General features: G+C 46.4%; 7 protein-coding genes across 7 annotated transcripts; 3 read left to right on the forward strand and 4 right to left on the reverse strand.

The window, feature by feature from the left end:
- Positions 1-303: 303 nt before the first annotated feature.
- On the reverse strand, positions 304-2,551 carry PADG_01105 (uncharacterized protein; the record flags this gene model as incomplete). The annotated part of the gene is made up of 2 exons (XM_010757821.1): positions 304-1,665; positions 1,742-2,551. 2 exons carry the CDS (start codon positions 2,549-2,551, stop codon positions 304-306), a joined length of 2,172 nt encoding a protein of 723 aa, XP_010756123.1.
- Positions 2,552-7,269: 4,718 nt separating this feature from the next.
- Positions 7,270-9,534, forward strand: PADG_01107 (uncharacterized protein; the record flags this gene model as incomplete). Its single annotated transcript, XM_010757822.1, has 4 exons — positions 7,270-7,321; positions 7,389-8,593; positions 8,654-9,193; positions 9,271-9,534. 4 exons carry the CDS (start codon positions 7,270-7,272, stop codon positions 9,532-9,534), a joined length of 2,061 nt encoding a protein of 686 aa, XP_010756124.1.
- Positions 9,535-11,060: 1,526 nt separating this feature from the next.
- Positions 11,061-15,312, reverse strand: PADG_01108 (uncharacterized protein; the record flags this gene model as incomplete). The annotated part of the gene is made up of 3 exons (XM_010758308.1): positions 11,061-11,314; positions 11,383-14,941; positions 15,016-15,312. 3 exons carry the CDS (start codon positions 15,310-15,312, stop codon positions 11,061-11,063), a joined length of 4,110 nt encoding a protein of 1,369 aa, XP_010756610.1.
- Positions 15,313-15,680: 368 nt separating this feature from the next.
- On the forward strand, positions 15,681-16,602 carry PADG_01109 (DNA 5'-adenosine monophosphate hydrolase; the record flags this gene model as incomplete). Its single annotated transcript, XM_010758309.1, has 2 exons — positions 15,681-15,780; positions 15,848-16,602. The coding sequence occupies 2 exons, from the start codon at positions 15,681-15,683 to the stop codon at positions 16,600-16,602; spliced, it is 855 nt and encodes a 284-aa protein (XP_010756611.1).
- Positions 16,603-17,168: 566 nt separating this feature from the next.
- Positions 17,169-18,121, reverse strand: PADG_01110 (uncharacterized protein; the record flags this gene model as incomplete). The annotated part of the gene is made up of 3 exons (XM_010758310.1): positions 17,169-17,457; positions 17,521-17,957; positions 18,023-18,121. The coding sequence occupies 3 exons, from the start codon at positions 18,119-18,121 to the stop codon at positions 17,169-17,171; spliced, it is 825 nt and encodes a 274-aa protein (XP_010756612.1).
- Positions 18,122-18,577: 456 nt separating this feature from the next.
- Positions 18,578-20,286, forward strand: PADG_01111 (uncharacterized protein; the record flags this gene model as incomplete). The annotated part of the gene is made up of 4 exons (XM_010757823.1): positions 18,578-18,661; positions 18,718-18,861; positions 18,934-19,276; positions 19,433-20,286. The coding sequence occupies 4 exons, from the start codon at positions 18,578-18,580 to the stop codon at positions 20,284-20,286; spliced, it is 1,425 nt and encodes a 474-aa protein (XP_010756125.1).
- A 1,057-nt stretch (positions 20,287-21,343) lies between these two features.
- PADG_01112 (uncharacterized protein) lies at positions 21,344-22,692 on the reverse strand (the record flags this gene model as incomplete). The annotated part of the gene is made up of 4 exons (XM_010757824.1): positions 21,344-21,674; positions 21,807-21,973; positions 22,002-22,102; positions 22,341-22,692. The coding sequence occupies 4 exons, from the start codon at positions 22,690-22,692 to the stop codon at positions 21,344-21,346; spliced, it is 951 nt and encodes a 316-aa protein (XP_010756126.1).
- Between the last annotated feature and the right edge of the window lie 188 nt (positions 22,693-22,880).

A 22,880-nucleotide genomic window follows, 5' to 3' on the forward strand; every position in this document is an offset into this window, starting at 1 on the left:
GGGGGGGGGGGGGGGGGGGGGGGGGAAATAAAAATAAAATAACAACGCCGGCAGGGTTTGACGGAAATTTGTATGCTGGTAAGGGGAAGTGGGACTAAACGTGTGTATGCTGTGGTGGATTTGGAGTGACAAGACAGGGAGGGATATTCCACTCGAACGATTCAATCTGTAACTGTGAAAAAAATGCTAGGAGAAGAAATCGGGCTGTTGCGCACAGGCGAGAGTAACAGTGGCGCTCGTGCCACCAAAGGTGAAGCGAGACCTCACATTCAGCGACACCGTTCTTAGGGAAAATCATTTGTACTATCCCGTTCTCTTTCTTTTCTTGTTTTTATCAGAGACGCTGGAAGACGCCGTAGAAGCTGCCAGGGTTGGTGGAGCAGGAGGCTGGAGCCCTTCAGTCCCCAAGGGGGGAGCAGCAGTGTAACCGCCAGAGGGAGCAACAGCAGTAGCTGCAGCAGCCTCACTCTTCTTTACCGGAACTCCCATATGGCGACCATATCTGCCCTTACGACCATTGCCCTCATCCTCACTAATACAACCTTCAATGCCAATACCAGCATCTTTGCATCTTTGACAAGGACGTTGGCGATCGCAACCCTTCTTGCTTTTGCGGCATCGCTGGCAACGAGGCTTGGTGGACAGGTCCTCTTCATCGGCGCCAAGTTGGTGCTGGAAGTTTACTGCAGAGGTTGACATTTTACGTGATGAGGAAGGGTTGGCCATGGCAGGAAGCGCGGATGGAACTGCAAATCCTTGGTTATTGTTGCTGTTGCTGTTGCTTGCCAGGGTCTTGTTTTTGCGGACAGCTGTAGCGGGACGGTTTTTAGGCTTAGTGGTTTTGGACGACGAGCTTGCCTTGGTACTCGAGGCCTTAGGGGCCGTCGAGTTTGATGCCTTGGTCTTCGGACGCTTGGCCTTGGGGGCAGAGTCCTCGTAAGTCGCGTCGCCATCATGTTCGCTTTTGATAGTGGCTTCATGCTTAGGTTGCTGATATTCAGCGTCGAAGTCATCGCTACTCGGGTCGCTGCTGTCGCAGCTGGGGAGGATTTCATCCAAGTTTTTGTGGTGCTTCCTGATGAATCCTGGAGGGAGTATAGGGCTGGAATCCAATTTGTGCCTCGAGCGTGGAGGAAGGTCATCATCATCTTCGCTGGCCTCTGCTGCATCTGTAGTGGCTCCTGTCGATGACGAAGCATCAGCAGCACCACTGAATGCGTCGTCAATAGTGGAGGCAGACATACGCCCATGAGAAAAGTTGGAGACGTCTCCAAGTCGAATCAGCTGCATAGCAACATCTTCGTCAGAGATGCAGCTCGCAATTGTCGGATCTGGAGTCGGGAGTATGCCATGATTATTGGAGCGACAGGCAAAGTTTCCGAATCCGCCAACAGACTGTGTGCTTGTGCGATCGCGGAGTCTATGGTTATGCTGAGCATTACCGGGCGTAGCATATGCGCTGCTTATAGGTGTGTTATACCCGTACGGTGTGTCGTGACGCCCATAACTTTGGGGGGAGGGAATGGGCTGTTGTGCTTGGTAGGGACGCTGGGCGGGTCTTGCGAAGGGGGAAGGGGCTTCCTGTATGGTTGATCGTCGTTGCGGAGATATCGACGATGTTGAGGTGGTCAAAGGAACCTGAGGAGGCACAAACAGAGGTAGTTCCTAAAGTAACAGGAGAGAGTTAACTACTGCTGTTGCTCAAGAAGCACTCGCAGGAAGGTGATTCGAGAACTCTTACCGAACTCTCAAACTTAGGACGTTTTCTTCTGCCATCTTGCAGTATATTATCCATGCTGATCTCAGAGCTAGCAAATTGTTCGCTTCTAGCTTTCTTTGATCCTGTCATGGATCCGTGATCGTCATCGTTATCGCTATAAGGGACTACAGCGTCGTCATGAAAACTGCCATGGCTGCTTGACCCACGGCTCTTGTTTCCAGAGCGAGAAGAAGCCTTTTGAGCAGAAACACTGCGGCGACCTCGACCAGCAGGGGAAATACTTCGTTTCCTGGCAATTCTCGAGGGTGGTCGGGAAGGCGATTGGCCATAATCGAGTGCCTGAGCCGGCTGTTGCAACTGAGGTTGAAACGGTTCACCAAGATTAGGTCGTCGACAAATGCTCATATGGCCATAATATGCCGGTGTACTATAACTCTCGGAATAACTATGGCAAGGGATGACTCTGACATATACTGTCATGTTGTTCCGTAGATTCTCATAGCGTGCGATGAGCGTGTTGCCATTTTCATCCTCGAAGCTCACGCCGCTTGCTGCACCTTCGTAGATGCCGTAAAAATTTTTGACCGTAGTGACGATCGAATCAGTGGTATCATGAGGAAATATCTGGACTCGCATGGGGATTCGTGCTCGAACCTTCGAGTTCTCATCTAAAAGAAGCTCGAAGGCAACATGCTTGGGTGATGGGCTGCAAGGAGACGGCTGTTGGAAAACAGCGGCTCCGCAGTGACCATCAATGGCAGTGGAAACATTAGGTGGGGTAGAATAACCACCCTTATGTGTAGTTTGATTCTGGGGGGTGGCAGAAGACATGGTGTTCTCTGAGGATAGACGTGGTGGAGTTTCAAAGTACCTGCAGGACAGCAGAGCAAAAGTTGGATGCGACGGCTATCCGAAAGGAGACTCCTGAGTTCCGTCTATCTCATCACACCGTCGAAAACTCCCCGATAGGAAGAATTGGCTAGAGTTGTGTAAGGATCCCGACGGACTTAGAGGGGAGATTCAGTGGTTTCAAAGAAATGGGGGTCGATTGCTGCGCAAGAGACGGAAGGAAAATATCAGGCAGAGGTACCAAGAGTTTGTCTGCAGAGGAGAGAGGAGAAACGGTTAGTACCGTATAGATAAAATCGCACGATAGAGATAGAGGGATAGGCGCTGCGGAGATTGTGGACTGTGAATGGGAAATACGGGTATGAATGGAAGTGTAGCCCAGGTGAGTTGGCAGTGTTTTAACACCTGGGATTCGGGTAGCTAGCGGTAGGGGATGGGAAGGGAATAGTGCAGAAGACAAGGGAGGGATAAAGGTACCTATAGTGAATCAAAGCAGCTTAAACAGAGTCGCAGATGTATGTTAAGGATGATTCCAAAGTAACACTGGTGATGATGAAGATTCACTGTGGTGGGTGATGAACCTCGTTGGTTCGAGAGGGCAGGCTGTCTGGTGCCAAATGCAGGTTAGCGATTGAGCGAGTCAAATACAGCAGCACAGACAGGGGAAAAGAATAGGATATTACTTACGTACAAAGCGAGACGAGAGACGAACTGGAAGTTGCAAACCAATCTACGAGGGTATGTTGAGAGGGTTGAAGGATGGAGGGTGTGAGGCTGTATGAAAGGATGAGGAGAATGCGAGGATTGTTGCCTGAGGCGAGGTTGAGTTGAGGTGAACAGACGAAAGCCAGGGTGGGAGAACGAAGTTGCGAACCCTGGGGGTTTCACACCAACGTGGGCTCGGTTCAAGCGTAAATAAACTCCACCAGCCAGCCAGCCAAAGGAGCTTAAAGAACCTGTTATTTCTACTATACGCCTGGTTTTATCCATTGCCTTCCATGTATGTAGTATCTGGCGGGGATTTGCTCCCGTCGTCGCTGTTTCATCCTTCAAACTCCTCCGCAGCCTATCCAGCGCATATCGCACTGTCGCATGATGAGCAGCAATATTTGTACCTCCCACTCCATCCTGCCGGATGGCTATTTGTCAAAATATTACGGCTATCTGGTTTCTGCCAACCAATTCACTCTCTAAGGTGAACGCGACAGTTAATACATCCGTTGGTTTGGGTGCTTGCTGGTTTGTTCGTCAGCGCATATGCATTCTCTCTCTAGCTAAGCGAACACAAGAGCCCAAAAGAAGCAGAAAGAAGGAAATAGGAAGTATTAAAAATCCTCCTCAGAATGCGACAGTTGACCCTGCTGGAGTTCCTCTATACAGGGATGGGGGAGCTGCGTTGAGGGTAAGAAGAAAGGGCAGCAGAAGGTTCTGATTGAGAGGTCTATTAACTACCACCCTTCACCTCTCAACTCCCGCCTAAAAACTACATAACTACTTCATTGGTGTGTCCAAGGTATTTGCGCAAGAGGAAAGAAGGGTCTCCACGCATATATAAAGCAAAAGGGATCTGGCCGGGTAAATGTGGTGTGCTCTGGGAGCCGTGATGGAAGTGGAATGAGGAGAAACGGGTCAACTGGATCCCTTGTTTTCGTTGGCGGGATTGATTTGCCTCCAGCTCCCGCGGTGGTGCGGTGGCCACGTCGAAGCAGTCAAATTTATGTATGTCACTTTTAGTCGGACGCCCGATCGCGAGCCCTTTCCCATGCCAATTATTTAAATGCGATCCTGGCTGACTGACGGTTGGCAATGGCAGATCCAGAGAGTCCCCTCCTTTTTCCCCTTCCGCTCTCTCTGATGGATGGAAGCACGGATGGGATGGAATCCGGTTTTATCAAGAATATCTCCATAACTATTTTCTCTTCGTCTAGTTTTGTATTAAGAGGGCAGTCCATGTTATTTTATTTGCTCTAACGCAGTATTAACTTATCATTTAGCTATGGAGAATCACTGGTATTTGATTATAATTGAGATCCCTCTGTGAATGGATGGCACCAAAGCAAGAAGGAAAGAAAAAAGGAACAGAGAGAGAGAGAAAACAGCCCGAATATCCAGCGGTTCGGATTACCTGAATGAATATCAGCCATGGCCCACTTACTATTTCATCAGCCAGGCCAGCGCAAAAGCCAGCAGTTAAACAATGCCTGACTCTGGCCAATCACGGGAGACAGACATATGGGCTGTCGCACTGCGAAATCCTCATCAAATTGTATGTGTTCCATTCAAACTAGAATATGGTGATAACTATCATACCTTGAGATAATATATAAACTGATTTCATTCGTGTCTACAATGTATGTGCATACATATCTTTGGCAAAGTGGAAGAAATTATGTAGAGGGGATGGAGGGTGGTTGCAAGTATTTCGAGCGCAGATTCTAACTAACTAGCTAGCTCGTCGATTTGACAGCAAAGGCCGGGATTAAGTTATCGCATCCATCCTTTGGGCACTCTGTTTTCTTGGACCGTATTCTCTTCTCGAGCGATCTCGGAAGAAGAACTCTACTGCAGGATAAGAGCATCCTTTTACATATATATACGGGGTAATTAGTTATGTTTTAGGATAGGACATGGATAATAGGAAAGACAGACAAGACATCGATCCGACCTTAAGCTTCCGCATGCGCCTGAAAGGAAGTATCACACACAGCCAGCATGATCAGCTGCATATATTAACTATGTTTGATATAGTACATTTTCTCCCAATCAGATGCAATCGCTGTGTTCAAGGGTTGAGTGGCTCTTCCTCTGCCTAATCCCCAGTAAAATTCGCAATCAATAATAATCACGAAACTGACACCTGGCACTGGGCGGGTATTTCTGCCCAGATCCCCTCTGTCGTGTCGCCGAAATAACTAATCTAGGATTGAGTGAGGAGTGGTTTGCTCTGCTGAGGGAAAGGAACAGAATTAGTTATACACTACCCCATCTTATTAAACCATCGTTTTTATTTTTTATTTTTTTGTTTTTATTTTTTAAAATTTATTTTCTTTATTCTGCTACCCACATCGTCACATCTTTAAGTTGCATGTGCGTGTGAGACGTGAAATGAAATCCAATCCTGCCATAATTTCACGAAGTGATTGGATCGCAAAGTCTGGGATTTTCTCTCCCTCAGCGGATTTAGTTAAAATAAATAGGATGGACGGAGACGACGCATCACCTCCTGTTCCTTGATTTATCTCTATTTCCACACCCTATTTTGCTTGCTCCCACCAAAGGACGAATGGGTGTTTATCAGTCAAGAATGATTAGGCTTAGCTGTGGTTATGCCGTAACAAAACTTGTGGGGGGTTTTATTATGCGACATGTCGCCCATGAACTCTTGGGACCATCGACATATAAGACCAAGAGGCGACTTTTGACTTGCACTGGGCTTTGACTTGGCGGTGATAATGTGTGGGCTTGTGTTGTGCGGCTGTGCTGGCGAATAATGCCAGAATAAGTAGTTATGGGTCCAAACACGCTTTTTCCACATGGACAAAACTATCAGGAAATCGGTTTGTTTTATTTGTTGCGCGGTGTTCGGAATATCGTATCTTGCGTTATGATCGGACGCCTGTTTTGGCCGCCACAAATCAATGACGGGGATACTTTCTTGCCTGAAAATAATAACTTGGCTTTAGTGTTTCGAAAATTCCGAGAAGGTTTTACGAATGGGCATCGATCCCGAAAAAGTTGAATCAAGAACGGTTAATAATCCGATCAAGCGCTGAAACAGGATTGGATGATTCTTTGGCATCGAACGCATCGAATGGCACCCATAGAGTAGCTCTCTTGCAGTATGCAGAGGCCTTTAGCGCTCATCATTATAGAGTTTAGCAATGTTTCCACGCCTGCTAGGGAGAGATGTATTGGTGTATCTTGTCGCAATTCACATCGAATGGAAAGGTAAAACTTTCTCCCAGGTCTTGCTTCGATGGGGGCAAGTCAAAGGAAATGGCCAAGTTTGGCCAAGTCACGTGGTATGGCGTTGCGGCGTGTTCACCTTCAACGCGAGGATGCAAACTATTCAAATACTATTAATTCACTACCACCAGTGATCGCATAAAGCAGAACGGTTAGTAATTGAGGTCGCATTAATATCTTGAACACCATTTAGCGTTGTATGTTTGGAAACAAGGCATAATTAGACATTCACTGCGCAAGAAGTGCTTTTCAGCAAGAATCGGAAGACGTGATATGGAGCTCTGTATATTGACGTAATCATTTTCTCTGGGCTCGCGTGCGCTTTTACCCGCCGCTAAGCAATATTGAGACTAGCTTTGTTTATCGCTCCTGGCATCAACAAATCAACAAACGAAAACATCGCAACAACCGACAAAAACAACAACAACAGCCGCCAGCAACAACATTTCCTCTGGTCCCGGCACCTGACCATCTGATTTACCATCAACTACCTTACTCGCTCTATTTAATGGCAGAGCGTTGCTGATTCCTCTTTTCCTGGACGTGCCGGTCCAATTTCTCTCAATTGGCACTGCCTTCTCCGTATCTGGACGAGAGCATCCAGGAGAACCCAGAAACAGCCCTCGAAATCCCCCGCTGTCTAGGTGGATGTAAACATCGCCACTCCCCTCTGTGGCCCATTTGACATAGATATATCAAGTACCATATCTTTTACCACTCGTATCAACGCAAATATGGATGCAAAGGTATCGGGATCATCGCCTGTTCCTCTTGCCCCTTTTTGGTGTATATCTGGCCAGAGAGCGTTGATATCACCATTTTACCCCATTGCTTTGACTGAATCTTCACCTAGATTCACCTTTTGCTGATGATGATTTTTCTATCCAGCCTCAGCGACTTAGTCGCCCTCTTCGTGTACGGGGCGATGAGAATCTCGCACCCGCCGTCAACGCTGCCGGGAAAACCCTTCACCACCGCAACAAATCAACTCCGTCTTTTTCAACGTTGGCTGGACCCAATGGGGTAAAAAATACTGTTAAACGCACTGCATTTGGAGATGTTAGCAATACAGTAAATGCTACGCGATCAATCAAAGATGATACATCCATGGCTTCTAAGGGTCTCTTGGGAGTCGTTGAGAAACCAACCGCCCTATCTCGACCAACACAACGGCCTTTGTCGGTTTCAGGAGGGGCTAAATTTGCCCTTGTCAATACCAACGCGATCGATCCAAGTGTGAAGAATTCTTCTTTGGATAAGCTGAAGGCTAATCCCCGGAAAGCCTCTAACAAACGCAATACCGTGTTCAAAGACCTCGAATTGCCTTCTGTGGTGGAGTCCGAACCTATTAGTTCTCAGAGCCACAAGGCTCAAGTCAAGAACACGGAACTGATTGTCCAACCGGTTGAGTTGTTAGCACCTATCGCCGGTAAGAGTGCAGTAACGAATGTGAATCCAGTTAATGCTGCTGCAGTTAAGGTGGACCATCAGATAAAACGGGATCTGCAACATTCTTCTATATCTACTAGCTCCGATGATTCTCCTGCCTTGCGATCAGATGGAGTATATGTTGAAGAGAACGGCGAGATTAAAGTTTACTCGCGTCATGAGAATGCCGATGAAATGCCTGAGAAGCCAAAGCCTGGTTCCAAGATAAACCAGATCCTCACTAGCGAGCTGGAAGTGTTACCCATCAAACGTGTCGTCACTGAACTCCGCACTATTGCCTCCGAGAATCCTGCCCCACCTCGCGTTAGGCACGATCACGTACACCTGCCTTCAGAGCCGGAGGAATACTGGGATGAAGAGGACGAGGACAACTACGAGGAGGATGGTTATGTCACCGCTCGCTCCCATCGGTCTCGTGATAATACTACTGGGGGTGCAACTGCTCTTCTAATACCAAAAGTTACACAAAAGGTAAAGAGAGAGTTGGCCATTGCGAAGCAGGTTGTCGAAGAAACCCGCACACCGGAAGACATCGAGGACGAGGCCTGGGATACCAGCATGGTTTCCGAGTATGGAGATGATATATTCCAGTACATGAGGGAGATTGAGGTAATTGTTCTTCAAGCTTATGAGATGTATTTTGTTGTAGTTAACTAACATAATTCACAGATGAGACTCTTACCAAATGCCCATTATATGGATAATCAAGCGGAAATCCAGTGGTCAATGCGATCTGTACTTATGGACTGGCTTGTCCAGGTTCATCATCGATTCTCCTTGCTGCCAGAAACACTTTTCCTATGCGTTAACTACATTGATCGATTTTTGTCATGCAAGATTGTTTCCCTTGGCAAGCTGCAGCTTGTTGGTGCTACTGCAATTTTCATCGCAGCTAAGTACGAGGAAATCAACTGCCCGTCTCTCCAGGAAATTATCTACATGGTAGATAATGGGTATAGTGCCGATGAAATATTAAAGGCGGAACGTTTTATGCTCAGCATGTTGCAGTTTGAGCTAGGATGGCCTGGCCCGATGAGCTTTTTACGACGGATTAGTAAGGCAGATGATTATGACTTGGAGACCCGGACGCTGGCCAAGTACTTTCTGGAAATTACTATCATGGACGAGCGCTTTGTTGGTTGCCCTCCTAGCCTCACTGCTGCTGGTGCCCATTGTCTCGCGAGATTGATGTTAAGGAAGGGGAATTGGGTATGTCTCCTTCTCACCCCCTAATGCAATATGCTTCCCATTTCCGTTGCTGTGTCTGTTCCTAACATCTTTTGTAGTCACCTGCGCACGTTCACTATTCGAATTACACGTACACTCAGCTGTATCCTCTTGTTTCACTGATCCTCGAATGCTGCGAGGATCCCTTGAAGCATCACTCTGCTGTTTTCGAGAAATATTCCGATAGGCGATTCAAGCGAGCCTCTACATTTGTACAGGGCGAGATGATGAAGAACTTTAAGCTCCCAGGAGTTGCCCGTGAGGACTCTGCTGCCTATCCGATCAAACTTTTTGATAACCCTTCCTCATGGCGCCGGCAGTAATCTGCTTCCAATACTTCTCATCCAATGTAGTCCCGATACCCGCAGCGAAAAAGTCGGCTCGTCTTTTTGTTTCGTCTCTCTACAACCCTACCCCCTTTATGAGGTTAACGATTAGATGAGCCCTTTCTCTCTTTTCCTCGTCAACTTCTCGTTATTTATTTTCCATTAATTTCTTTTGTTTTACCGATGGCAAGGTCGATATCTCCTACATTATACCCTCCTTTCAATCCCTTGCTATCCTGGCAACATTCGGCATCTCCTTTTCTATTCTTTCCATTATAGCTGGCGTGCATAATGCGTATACAGTTTTAATACTGGGTTGATTGCAAAATCAGATGCAAAGGAGTTAATTTCTAATTTTGGTAATGGTTTTAGTGACAGTGTTTCTTTGAGGTTCAAATCAAGCAGGCAAGCAAGCGTCCATTTCCCTCCTATTTTGTGTTTCACACATCCGTTTCAACTACTACCCCCTCAATTGATCGATTCATTGCCATTTGGCTATTCCCCAATCTGCATTCGCATCCGCGTGCGCTATTCTGGAGCATCAATTCGACTTCTCTGTGCACAGGACATTCGCTCGTTTTCTTTTCGTTCTTGTTTTGATCAAAAGAGATATCCACACTCCTTAGACTTTGTTCTTTTTCTGTTTGAAACCCTTTGACTTTCTGCGAAAAATACACTCATACACACTCCCTCCCTTTGCCCTTTGAAATATTGATTCTTGTTTTCCTCATTTTCTTTTATTGTGGATGACACAGGAGTCGGCTGTGCGGGCTACTTATTTGTTCTCCCTTTCGCTTTTTCATTTTCTTTTAATATCTAATGGTATGGAATGGAATGGCAACGGATGCCTTCGGTGGATCTTGTGTTCGGCTCCGGGCAGTTTGGCGTCTTGTTCGGAATGCGCAGTGGAGAATGGAGTTTCGGCATCGGCTTTTTTCTATCCCACTACTGACTACCAGTCATCTGTTTTTTTCTCTTTTCTCATCCTCTAGCTTTTACTGTTGTTTTTATGGTTAATTATTTTTTCTCTCTTTTTTTTTATTTTATTTTACTTCCTTATCAACAGTTTTTCCTGCTCTTTGTGCTTTTGTCGTCCTTTCCTGTATGCCGCTCAACAAATGGTGATGGATGTGTTTCTCTCTGGTTTGCAGTCCATTAGTTAGCATTTTATAACCTGCTTTGGTCTGTGTGTGATATGGTACAGTTCTCTGTTTTCTTCGTTTCTAGAGACGATTCCTGGTGCCTAATCAATTCCACCACCTATATTTTCTTATTACTAGGAGTTAGGTTGGTGAGTAGGCCGACGTGTAACCTGCCGCAAACCCAGTGTATCCTCGCTGTATTTTCTCTATGTCATCTATAACTAAAACTTGTCCTACAGATCCAACCAATGTAGATACCTGAAGCTAAATGACAAACACGGGATGTCCAAAAAGATCTCCAGGACAGGTATGTATGTTGGTATATATATATATAAAAGATCGACGGTAAATATCATCATCATCATCATAATCATCTCATATTCATTGGTCCTGCCCATTGAAGACAACAAGACGCCGTACTATATCAATCACCTGCTCCTCGCCCTCGTCATCGAGGGCCAGGTTATCCAGCTTCTGCGCCAAGGCTTTGTCAAGCAGCATGCGTAGGCGGGACGCTAGCACGCCAATCCGTGCCCAGCCGCGAAGTCGCTGCCACCCATCCACGAGCACTCCCCGACCCAATGTATCCAGGGTTATAGGCCCGGAGAAGAGGAGGAGGCTGTATGCGTTCAAGGCTAATATTTGCTATGCTGTCAGTTTAGGCAGTTACATAATAGGTGATGTAATAGGGAACATGACTCACGGGTGAGGTCGCGTATAAAGACTTTGCTCGTAGCCATTTTGGAAAAGTAGCTCACGTACGTGGCGGAGCCGGAAAAGCTCTGCGCGTCGAAGAGGCTGGAGCTTGGGTGTACGAATACCCTGCCGTTTTCTTGGTTGAAGTATTTAATCGTGCGGGCATCTGGGTCTAACTCGATTGTCCCGGACATGGATGCAGCGAATTTCTTTTCTGGGAAGCTGATAATTGCGATTTGGGGGTTGAAAGCTCCAGCTATCAGGGCGCGGAGGAGCAGTGTGTTAGAATTGTGGCTGTTCCAGCGGTTTGTCGTGGAGGGTTTGGTTGTGATTTCATCTGGGGTTCTGTAATCCATGGGGAGTATGCCGATATCTTTGAGGGAAGATAGGAGCTGCGATCTGTTTGAGGATATTTCACAGAGGGTTTTTGGCATGAGAAAATTTTCATTGCACCAGGATTGCGTTTTCCAGAAGCCTTGCTGCTTGACTCTTTCCGACCATTGCTGGTACGCTGCCAGGTCTATCAGTAGATCTCCGTCTCCAGAGGAAAATGCCGCTCGGGCTTGTTTTGCCTGTTCCCTTTTGTCCCTTGGAGATACGAAAGGGCTTTTGACTGTAAGTATTGCAGCGATCGATAAGCAGGATTCGACACACCCAAATATTGCACCATATATCATCAGTTTCGCTAAACGCAGATCAGTTGGGATCATTGAAATATATCGACCCAGGGAGGTTAACTCCTGGTTATCGAGCGCCCCAATACGGTGAAGTAGTTCAATCGCTCCCTCTACAGCAACGTTCTCAGGTGGGGTGAGTGTGTTTGCCAGAAATCCTGCCACGTCTTGGATTCCTCTCATTGCTTTGACAGATAAACATAGCTGTTCAAGTGGGACACGTCGGATCTCTGGTTCTGGCCTTGGAGCCATGTTGGCCTCAGCCTTCCGTGTATACAATTTGTAGCATGTTCCACTACTCACTCGACCCGCTCGGCCTCGACGCTGTTTACAGGCAGCCTGCGATGCCCAAACTTCTTCCAGACGGACTATGTTGTCAGCAGGGTCATAACGTGTCTCTTTAACACGACCTGTGTCGATAACAGCAACAACATCTTCAATTGTGATAGACGTTTCTGCGACATTGGTGGCTGCGATGACTTTCCTTTTTCCGGGAGGTGCTGGTATGAAGACTCGTCGCTGTTCACTTGGGAGCAGAGATGCATGTAACGGCAATGGATGTGCAAATGGAAGATGGTTTATAGCTGCCAAACATCGGTCAATCTCCATCGTTCCAGGTAAAAAGATCAGGATACCGCCTGGCTTGCCCTGCAGTTGAGAATCAATGTAACGAACGGTAGATGCAATTAAGTCGTAGTTAATGCCCATTCCGAGCTTCTGGAGTATGGAACCGACATTTGGGTCTACAGAATCATCTTCATTGGAACCCCAGTTTTCGTCAAAGGCCAACAGTGAATTTCCTGGGTTGAATCCCGTTCTCCTAATGACATCATCGATATAGAGATCTTTAACCGGGAATGTTCTCCCGGATATGGTAACAAGCCCGACTTTACAATCTCCCCCAAAGTAACGTGTAAAGATGTCCGCATCCAATGTAGCGCTCATTAAAATGAGTTTAAGATCTCTGCGATGCCGAAGTACATCCCGCAACAGAGCCAAAAGAAAATCTGTATCCAGGCTCCGTTCATGAACTTCATCAACAACTACATGACTAATATCTGCAAGGGAGCTGACAACGTCTGGGCCGCCTGTGTGCATACGACGTAGCAGAATACCCGTTGTCATGAAGGTAATCTTCGTCGAACCATATTTTAGTTTGGAGTCACCCCTTACAACATATCCAACTTCGTCACCAACGGTGGAACAGCGCTCGTCACTAACACGGTCCGCAAGCCCCAGAGCAGAAATCCGTCTAGGCTGCGTACAGACAATGTTTGCAACTGAACCAAGGTCTCTTTTTATCATATCGTCCAGGATGAACTGAACAGACTGGGTGCTTTTACCACTTCCAGTCTCACCCGATATGATAGTGACTTGATGAGAATTGACAGCATGGATAATTGCCTCCTGCATACCCCATGCAGGGAGCGACTGTCTAGCCTTCAGCATTTTCAGTTGGGCTGGGGTAGTTTGTTGAGTTTCCCACCTTGTTCTGATTGCAAGGCTTTGTGGCGTCCCAGGACTTAGGTTAAGTGGTTTTGGTGATCTCCTAGTTGATTGAGACATTCTTTGGGTAGTTGTCACAGCACTTGCATCGGAAAATGACTCGATAGATACGGTCCGTAATTTCCCTGGATTTTCTAAAATACGAGGGAGATTTTCTTCGAGCCAATCTACTAAATTGAATATCATGGGATCTCCAAGGAGGGCCTTATTCGCGTGCTGAACAGCCTGTCGAATAGCGCTAAGGCGTATGTATGCTGGAATCTCCTTTGCTGCAATTGATAGAATAGGCGGGTAAGTCGGGTATGAAGCGGTTGATGGTTGTTGGAAATGGAATGTTGTGGCGCACGGTAAATTTGAGTTGTCAGAGCTAACCTGACAAGTAATGGAGGACGTCTTCGTATATCTCTCGCCATATATTGCTTCCAGAGTCAAATGCTCTTCCTCCCAAGCCCCCGTGTCGACGTCCTGAGAAGTATCCAAAGGCAGAACGGCGTCATGTAAGAGCATATGTTGGAGTTGCTCGGCCGTCAGATGTTCATTGCCACCATATCTATCAAGAACTTCGGCGCAGAAATCTGGCGAATAACCAGAGATCGCAAGTCGCTTAACTTTGGATTCCCTAGATAAGTCACCACTGGCTAGACTTACTCCAGCTGCATATCCTTCGGGGAGACTCCATGCCGGGAGATCATCTTCTGGAATATGTATCAAGAGCCATTCTAAAACCTCTTCACGGTCCTTGCATTCAGACACCGCCTCTTCAACATGGCTCCTCCTAAAACCTAGCCCCGTCAACTCATCAACAATCTGCCTTTTTTGCGCCTCAGATATTCGGATGCCATATGGATTCCAGATAGCCTTTTTCCTAACCAAGTCTTCAATGGTGCGGCGTATATTACTCCCCATCTCAACCTTGGAAGCTTGTAACCAGCGCTTCTCATTCTTAGTTCCTGCGCTCCCTGCAGCGGCATTTAAGCCCGGCTGCAGCAGCTTCGGATTCTGGGATGCTTTCTCCATCTCCCGTTCAGCTCTCTTCTTCGTGAGTTCCGCTACTGCATGCTCCCTTTCCTGCAGAGCGTTAAACGGATCTGCTTCATACATCCAGCCTTTCCCTTCTTTCACATCCGCATTCTTCAGTTGGGTGAACTCCTCTTTCCAGAGATTGCGGTATGTGGGTGGCATCATCATGTGCAAATTGCGCATATTACATACACGGAAGAGAGCATATGCCGCAGCAAAATGTCGCGCTTCCATCGCGGTAGGATAGGCAGCCAAATGCTGGTGGGTGGGAGGTAATCGCATTGGGGGGAGGGTAGTGGTCGCCTTTGTCTTGAGGTTGGTTTTCTTGAGAATAATGCTTGAAATAAAACCATCCTTGGTTTTGATCTAAAAGTATCAGTAAGCATAGCAAATCCGGAAAATTGTGTAGTTTACTCCAGTATAATCTATGGTTCTCGTACCATTGTATATTCTGGCTTCTCCCATTTCTGCTTCTGACAGTGCTCCGAGAGCATATTGACAGGCAATTTGCCAGTCCATGAAGCACCTCCTATCACCGATCGTACCGTTGGTTTCTTCTGCTCTTCTCCCGGTCCATCTTTGCTATCTTTCTGAGCCGCCTTGGTTCGATCCGTGGCTTTGGACTTGCCTTTGGGATCACCCAAGGCCACAAAATCGTCAATGGAGATTTCTGCCGCAGCCGATTTTGATGAAGTTTTGGATCCTCCACGGACCGCATCTCCTTTCTTAGGGCCCATAGTGTAATCCAAAAAGATCCCAAGTCGCCAGTCGCCGATGGTGATGCTGGAGATTGCCTATTAGGCGTCGGCGTCGATCATTGAAAGCTCCAAAAAGTTATGGTCATTGATAAACTTCTAGTAAGTTAACTAAAAGTCAAACTGCGCAGCTTAGTCAGCAATTCTTTATCTTATCGCGGCTTCATCAATAGTGGAACCTCGGGCTGCCTCCAACAATCTACAGTGATACAGTGGCATTCTGTAGGGCATGATACTCATTCACAGGTATTCTGTGGCCAGTTAATTATCTTGTTTGATATAACTGATTTGCGTTTTGGAGGATATTTTGATTCTTGTCTTTCTTTTAAGATTCCCAACCCAAATAACTCATGAGCAGGAACACTTCGCGCGGCTCCAGCCCTGGAGGTGCTGGCCCTCCAGCAGAATCACTACTAGATCTCAAGGAGCAGCCTCAAGGCCGGAATGCCTGTATTACTCCATATGTACTTTGCGAACATTGCCTGGGCGTAACTGACGCATCTCATTTGCTTTGCAGTCACTGAACTTATGGCCCCAAAACCAAAGCAGCATAACCCACAGCTTCCAAAAAAAGATCCTATATCCACCTCCCACAAAGTCTCAAGCCTCTGCAAAAGCCGCGATGGTCTGGGTGAATACATCGAAAATCCGTCATCATTTCCCCCCACTAGAGTGCTCTATTATAACGATGACTTTGTCGCCATCCACGATCTCTACCCCAAATCCTCCCTTCACCTCCTCCTCCTGCCTTGCGATCCTACCAAGACACACCTCCATCCCTTCGACGCCTTCGAAGATCTGGACTTTTTGCGGAAAGTCCAAAAGGAGACGAAGAAATTGAAACAGTTTGCGGCTGCAGAGTTACGGAGAATGTATAGCACAGTGTCCGCTCAGGAGAGAGCTCGGCAGGAAGCCATGGATGCCGACCCGCCGCCGGACGAACTACCCCCCGGCCGTGACTGGGAGAAGGAGATCATGTGCGGCATCCATGCCCACCCTTCTATGAATCATTTGCATATTCATGTCCTGGCTGTAGATAGGTTTAGTTCTTGTCTGAAGCACAGGCGCCATTATAATAGCTTTTCGACGCCCTTTTTCATCGATGTCCAGGACTTTCCGTTAGCCAAGGATGATGTCAGGAGGCATCCTGGGAAAGAAGGATATTTGAGGTGGGATATCAAGTGTTGGAGGTGTGGGAGGATGTTTGGGAACAAGTTTAAGCAGTTAAAAGACCATTTGGAGGAGGAGTTTTTGGATTGGAGGACACTCTGATGCACGTTTAAGTGTCGTACCTCTCAAATCCCACATAGAGGGCATTGACGTTTATTTATGATGTTGATATATTTTACAAAAGTTCACCACGATAGTTTTAATGCTGGATGGTGATGTTTGGAGTAGCTATCCACCCAACCAATTAATGGAATTGTGGATGCAGGGAACGAATTGGTAAAGGCGTATGTTTTGAATCAGTACGGAAATATTAGACCATATATAACAAATAAAAATTCCTTCGCTTTTGGTATGAGTTTAGTGACGAGTGTATAATATTTGGTAAGTAATACAAATTTAAAATGCGAACCAGGAAAAAAGGATATGAACCGATAAAAAGTCACATTCCGGAGAGCTACCAAATCTCCTGCGGACCCTTTTCCGTAATACATCCCTACCGTTGCGCATTATTATAAATTTTAAACATGGCTGTGCGTCCCACATACATCGCATATTTTGCAACCTGACTCCGAAAAGAAATATCAACTGTCAACAAAACCCTAGCAGTTGCATATGATATCATCCAAGATGGCGTAACATGTCAGGTCGAAGTTCTGCTTTAAATCGCATTAGGCTTTGGATTTCGTTCGGCCTCCACTCTTCACTTTCCGCGGCTCAGGCCTGTGGATATGGTGCGCGGGGATCCATTCGGTGTCATAGGCTTTTCCTGAAGTGGCACTTGATCTTTCAGCTCCAGTGACGGAAGCTTGCTCGGTCTCAGTCTTCGGCTGCCCGGAGGACTTCTTTACTTTGTCTCCACCCTTGCGCTTCTGAGGGAGGTAGGGGGCGATCCAGATGTTGTAGAAAAAATAGGCAACTCCTACAAAGGAGGCCAAGAGGAAAATGTATAGGAAGAGACTAGATGGCACACAGTTTTAGTTTTGGACAGGAGCAGAATTAATGTGGCTGCGCATGACTCACACTTTGGGATCGAAGATGCTTGTTTCTGGTTCAACGATGCTAACAGTGCCGTTATAGGCCTCGACGGTAAATGATCTGCCCTCGGAATTTGAGATAATAGCGGCAAGGTTCAACCTCAATTCCTGAGGGTGCATCTCCGTGACGAAAGCATACCCCAAGGTGTGCTGTTTCCCACTAGGAATCTCGATGTCGAAGCGGGACACGGTAAGGTTGCGGGCATTACGGCTTGCTTTTCCTGGAGCTTCAAGCGTCGACAGGGTGCCTCCAACCAGGTTCAAGGTTACTGGATTAGGTTCTTCGTTGGTGATGGACAGCAGGGCTTGGGTTGGGTTGCCGTTCACAAGTTTGACCCCAAAAAACTCGGAATTGGGAAAGGTGGCTGAGACCGTAACGGCCAATGTTGGGATTTTGGATTCCTCAGTAGCAGGCTCAGCAGACTTGTAAATCGGAGGTTCATATTAGCAGTTGTCGACAACGCAGATGATAGATGGAGTGTACACACAGGATTCTCTCCGCGCGCAAGCAGAGCTTGCAACGAAAGCAGAGCAACAGATAACAGCCCGAACTTGCCCATATTCGCTGTGGCGAGTTCCCCGGACATGTACAGAAGGTTGGAAAGGGGGGAGGAGGAGGAAGAGAAAAAACGAAAGGAAAACTGAAGTGCGAAAGTTGTAACCTTCAATGATCTCCGAGCTTAATTTCCACGTATACAAAGCAAGAGCGGTACCAGGCTGACTGAGCAGCGTATTCTGCCCCCTGCCGCCTGACGCGCGTGTATTTAACCGCGGATGAATTGCCGATATAAATTCATATATATAATTAGGAGCTGTTGGAACTACGTGTGTTGGATAATAATACCCGTAGGTATCTCATAGCTGGGTCACCTGCTGTTCAATTATTTCTCTCTTTGCAAATGCGTCCTCTCATCCAATTTTATTATCATTATTGTTGTTAGTTTGTATTTTTGCCTTGTTAATCCCGTTGACAGTGTTGAAGACGCTGAAGACGTTGAATACCGTCATCTGCGCGCTAAATCGCACTTTACGGAGCTGATAAAATGGCCGCATCTACCGCCCACGAGTTCCTTCAGCGTTATGAGCGGGTTAAAGCGGTTGAACAGTCAAGAAATGAGCTAATTGAGGTTGCTCAGCTCTCTCCATCTCTCGTTTTGGTGTGCTTTCTTATAGCGGTCAACAGGATCTTCTCAGACGGGTTGCTGAGCTCGAAAATGCATATCAACAAACCCGACTAGACCATGAACGTGAATCTCGCTTTAATCGTGAAGTGCAAATGCATGAAATGGAGTTAATGAAACAGATAACTACTATGGAAGCTTTGATGGTACGTTTTACGTCATCTGATACATATGTGCCCCAATAGTTCTAACATTACCCCCCTTTATCAACGCAATAGGAACAAGAACCTTTCCTCCTTATTTTGCTGGACGGTGATGGTATGATATTTCAAGATCCCTTCCTGCAACAGGGTGAACAGGGTGGTAAGGATGCTGCAAACCAGCTTTGGGCTTCGATCCGTGAATATGCCTCGCGAAATCTTCCCAATATACCGTCGCCAAAAATTATAGCAAGAGTATATGCAAATGTCAAGGGGCTGGCTGATGCGTGCTATAAAGCTGGCATTATTGAGCGCCCTGGCCTGGTTGAAGAATTTACTCGCGGATTCAATGGTAGTAGACTGTTGTTTGATTTTGTAGATGTGGGGAGCGGTAAAGATAGAGCCGACGATAAGATCTCTGGTGTGTTCTCCTCTGACGACTTCTCCTTATTTTCTCATCTATCCCTCCCTGCCTCGGTGGTGATTTCTATCTAGCCAGCACAGTTCTAGCCAATATGCACGCTGTTCGCCTGAGCTGACAATACTAATTTTACGAATTTCTCGAAATTTCTTATAGAGGTTTTTAAGCTCCATTTATACAACTGTCACTGTCACCAAATATTCCTGGGCTGTTCTCATGATAACGGCTATGCGAGGCTTCTTGAAGATACTTTAGCGGATCGAGAACTTATCGGACGGATATCTTTAATTGAAGGCGTCCCATTCGAGCGGGAGTTAGCGCTTGTAAAAGCTTCTTACAGAGTAACTAAATTTGAAGAGCTTTTCCGGACCTCGAAGATAATCACAAATTTGCATTTATGGAATGACCGGAACGCGGCGAATAATTCATCCAATGCTGCACCTTCATCTGCACCCCTTACGGCCCTGTCTACAAATGCACCCGTTATCAACAACCTTGGTCGCGTTCCATCCAACTCGACAATCCCGTTAAATAGAGCCACCACACCATCCACATGGGCTGCCACAACAGCAGCAGGAGCCCAGGGTCCATTCACGGATTTAACAACCTCAAAGCCAAGCAGCCCTTCGCCACCCAAGGTCGAGCGCAATAAATACGGCCAACGCGTGGACCGCCTGGATTTCAAATCCATCCCCAAGGATGAATTAAACCGCGTGAAGAAGCTAAAATTATGCAACCTATACTATTTGCTCGGTGACTGCCCGAACTTAAGCTGCTATCATACACACGATCATAAATTGACCAAGAATGAGCGCATGGTTTTGCATGCCGTCGCGCGGATGACACCTTGTCGATTCGGCACTGAATGCGATGATCCTGGCTGTATATATGGTCACCGCTGCCCACAGAGTGAGGCGGGCAAGAAGGATTGCTTCTGGGGCTCTAATTGTCGATTCGACACCGCTGCTCATGGAATTGATACTAAAATTGTGAAGGTCACCAAGGTATAATCTTATCTCTTCGTTATTTGTTTTGTGAAGTGAAAAAAATAATGGATCTACGCGCATCTAGTCTAGATAAGGAAGTTTTGATTTGATTTTTTGTTCTCCCCTACACATACCTCTCTTGATATAGAGGCTTTCCCAAGTTTTGCTCCATCCACATTTTAATCCTCCGGATTTTCAGTGAAATTCAACCATCTATGCACATACATGGCCAGGCGCACACACACAGACACAACTACAGTCTCTTGCCAAAGAACATGCCTTTACCCTTCCCTGTCATGCTGCCATTCATTTATATCTAATGCTTTGTTTTAACTTCACTTTCATATCCTCCATCAATTCCCTTGCACTGCGTGGCCCAGTTTCGTCCTCCACTCTTCTTTCCTTTGCTATTTTCAAGAATCAAACAACGTATCATTTTCAAGGGTGAAATAAATGAAAGGAATGGAATAGGCGGATAGGTGGATGGGTCAAAGGGACTTTTTCCATTACTTATTTCTTGTCAAAGTAATGAAAGGGTTGGGAAGGGCCAACTCTTATATACAAATTTTTAATCATCTGCTGCCAAACACAGCCATCCTCCATTCTCTAGTTTTAAGTTTTCTTGATGTAGCATACGATAATAATAACAGTGCACTTCTCAGAGGCCAGAGGATAGGGCTTCATGGACATGTTTTGACGCGAAATAGTGCAACAGGAAAAGGGAGGGAGGTTGAAAACCATTTCACAATGGGAATTTCTCTTCTCCATTTACCTAGGAAATGCTTCATACTTCATGCAAGTCTAACTTTCCATATAGCTTTCCTCATTATTAAAGAGACCGTTATCCTTGACTGCCTGCTCACCAAGTCTCCCCAATCTCCTACATATATATTTCTCCCAGAGGCGCCAGCATTGTTGAAAAACAAATTGAACAAAACATAAATCTCAGTAGAGAAAGTTATAATTGTAGATCATCTGTGCGTTTTTAACACAAATCCATAGAAGATAAGCAAAGGGAGAGAAAAGAAAAAATGAAATAAATTTACCATCCACGTATTAAAGTACATTCATTCATTGTCTATTACATTATTGTCGTTCCAAACATACGGAACCTCCTCTCCCACCCAAAAGCGGACCCGGACCCACTCTCAGACCCACTCCTGTCGTCCACTTCCATCTCTTCATCTGCCGAACTCCTAATTGCTGACGAGTTCCTGACGCCAAATTCTTTAATGCAACAAATGAACGGCTTCGTCGATGCGCTGACCTGCTTATCGGTATCGGTATTGTTAATGTTGACATTAGCGTTGATCTCTGTAGCATTATTCGCGCTCTTGCGCTCCTCGAGGTCGCCCCATAGAATAAAGAGCTTCTCGCGGAGGTCGGAGAGGGCACCAGGGTTTTTGCGGAGACTGTTATGTTAAATTTAAAGTAAGCATTATGGACTTGGAAATTTTGTTGCATGTGTGGTTGGCGTGTTTTGTGGTCATAAAAGGGGGAGTTGTGGTGGGGGGCATTGGAAGAGAAAGGAGTTAATCTATTACTTCACAGGGTCAAGACATAGCAAACATTCAGCATCGTGGCCCGTTACAAAGAGCTTCATACGCTCTCTCTTAGCGTTGCGGTTATAGTGCATGCCGGGGCCGGCATCCTCAACAAGGAGGCAAAATCTCCATTCCCATCTCTTGCGACGGGATATCTTGCGGAGTCGCTGTTTATTCCTCAGCACTGTCACTCACCATGCTACCATCGTATCTGAATAGCACGGCCCGGTGGGCGTCATACTGGACGCCAAAATCTTCTAATTTGGGAGGAAAGAAATCGACAACGCGGACAGAAGCTTTGTTAACGGGAGGTTTTGGAAAGGGGAGAGGCGGTTATTTCGATCCCCTTCGGGGGAGACGTTTTGTATTGAGACTCGTGGAAGGAGTATGTCAGATATAGAGCGGACAGGGGATTGCGGGATTATTTGCACGGACTGGAGATTTTTTATTAGTGTTGTTCGTTTTATTCTTTCGTTTTCAATGAATATAGTAGGTGAATATGATATTTTGAGGATTCTATATCTAGGTACATACTATAAGGATTTAGCTGATCCCGTTTTCCCCCGGGAGGGACTTTCAAATTTCCGGGTGGATCTTCTTCCCTTTTTCTTTGTTTATCGAGTTTCTCCTGTTCCCTTCTTTTCTGCTGGGCCAGTTGCTTCCGGGCCATTTTGCTCATATGTTGTGGTTGTTCGTTGTTGTCGGATGCTTTTCGCTTTTTGAAGTTTTTGCCCTCCAGTTGAGACTTCTCAGCCCTAATCCTCCTCCAGTACTCCAGCTTTCGCCTCACGAGCTGTTTTACATCATCCTCGGAATCATTGTCGTTGATTGGTATCACTCGCACTTTCTCAGGGTAATGACGATCTGTGTGAAGGCTTCCCTCCATTGCACCACTCATTCTTCCAATTTTCACGTTGACATTTTGAAGTAAGACAAGATCGTTCTCTTTGATATTTTGTCTTGCATAATGAGAATGAGGTTCCCAGAGAGTAACCTGTAAGCTCATTTGACCAAAGGGCCCGGGCCAATCGCGTTTTGGTCTCGAAGTGTATCCGTATTCATCGCCATCGCGAG

Source organism: Paracoccidioides brasiliensis, assembly GCF_000150735.1.
Source record: "Paracoccidioides brasiliensis Pb18 unplaced genomic scaffold supercont2.1, whole genome shotgun sequence".
In the NCBI taxonomy this organism is placed as follows: Eukaryota; Fungi; Ascomycota; class Eurotiomycetes; order Onygenales; family Ajellomycetaceae; genus Paracoccidioides; species Paracoccidioides brasiliensis.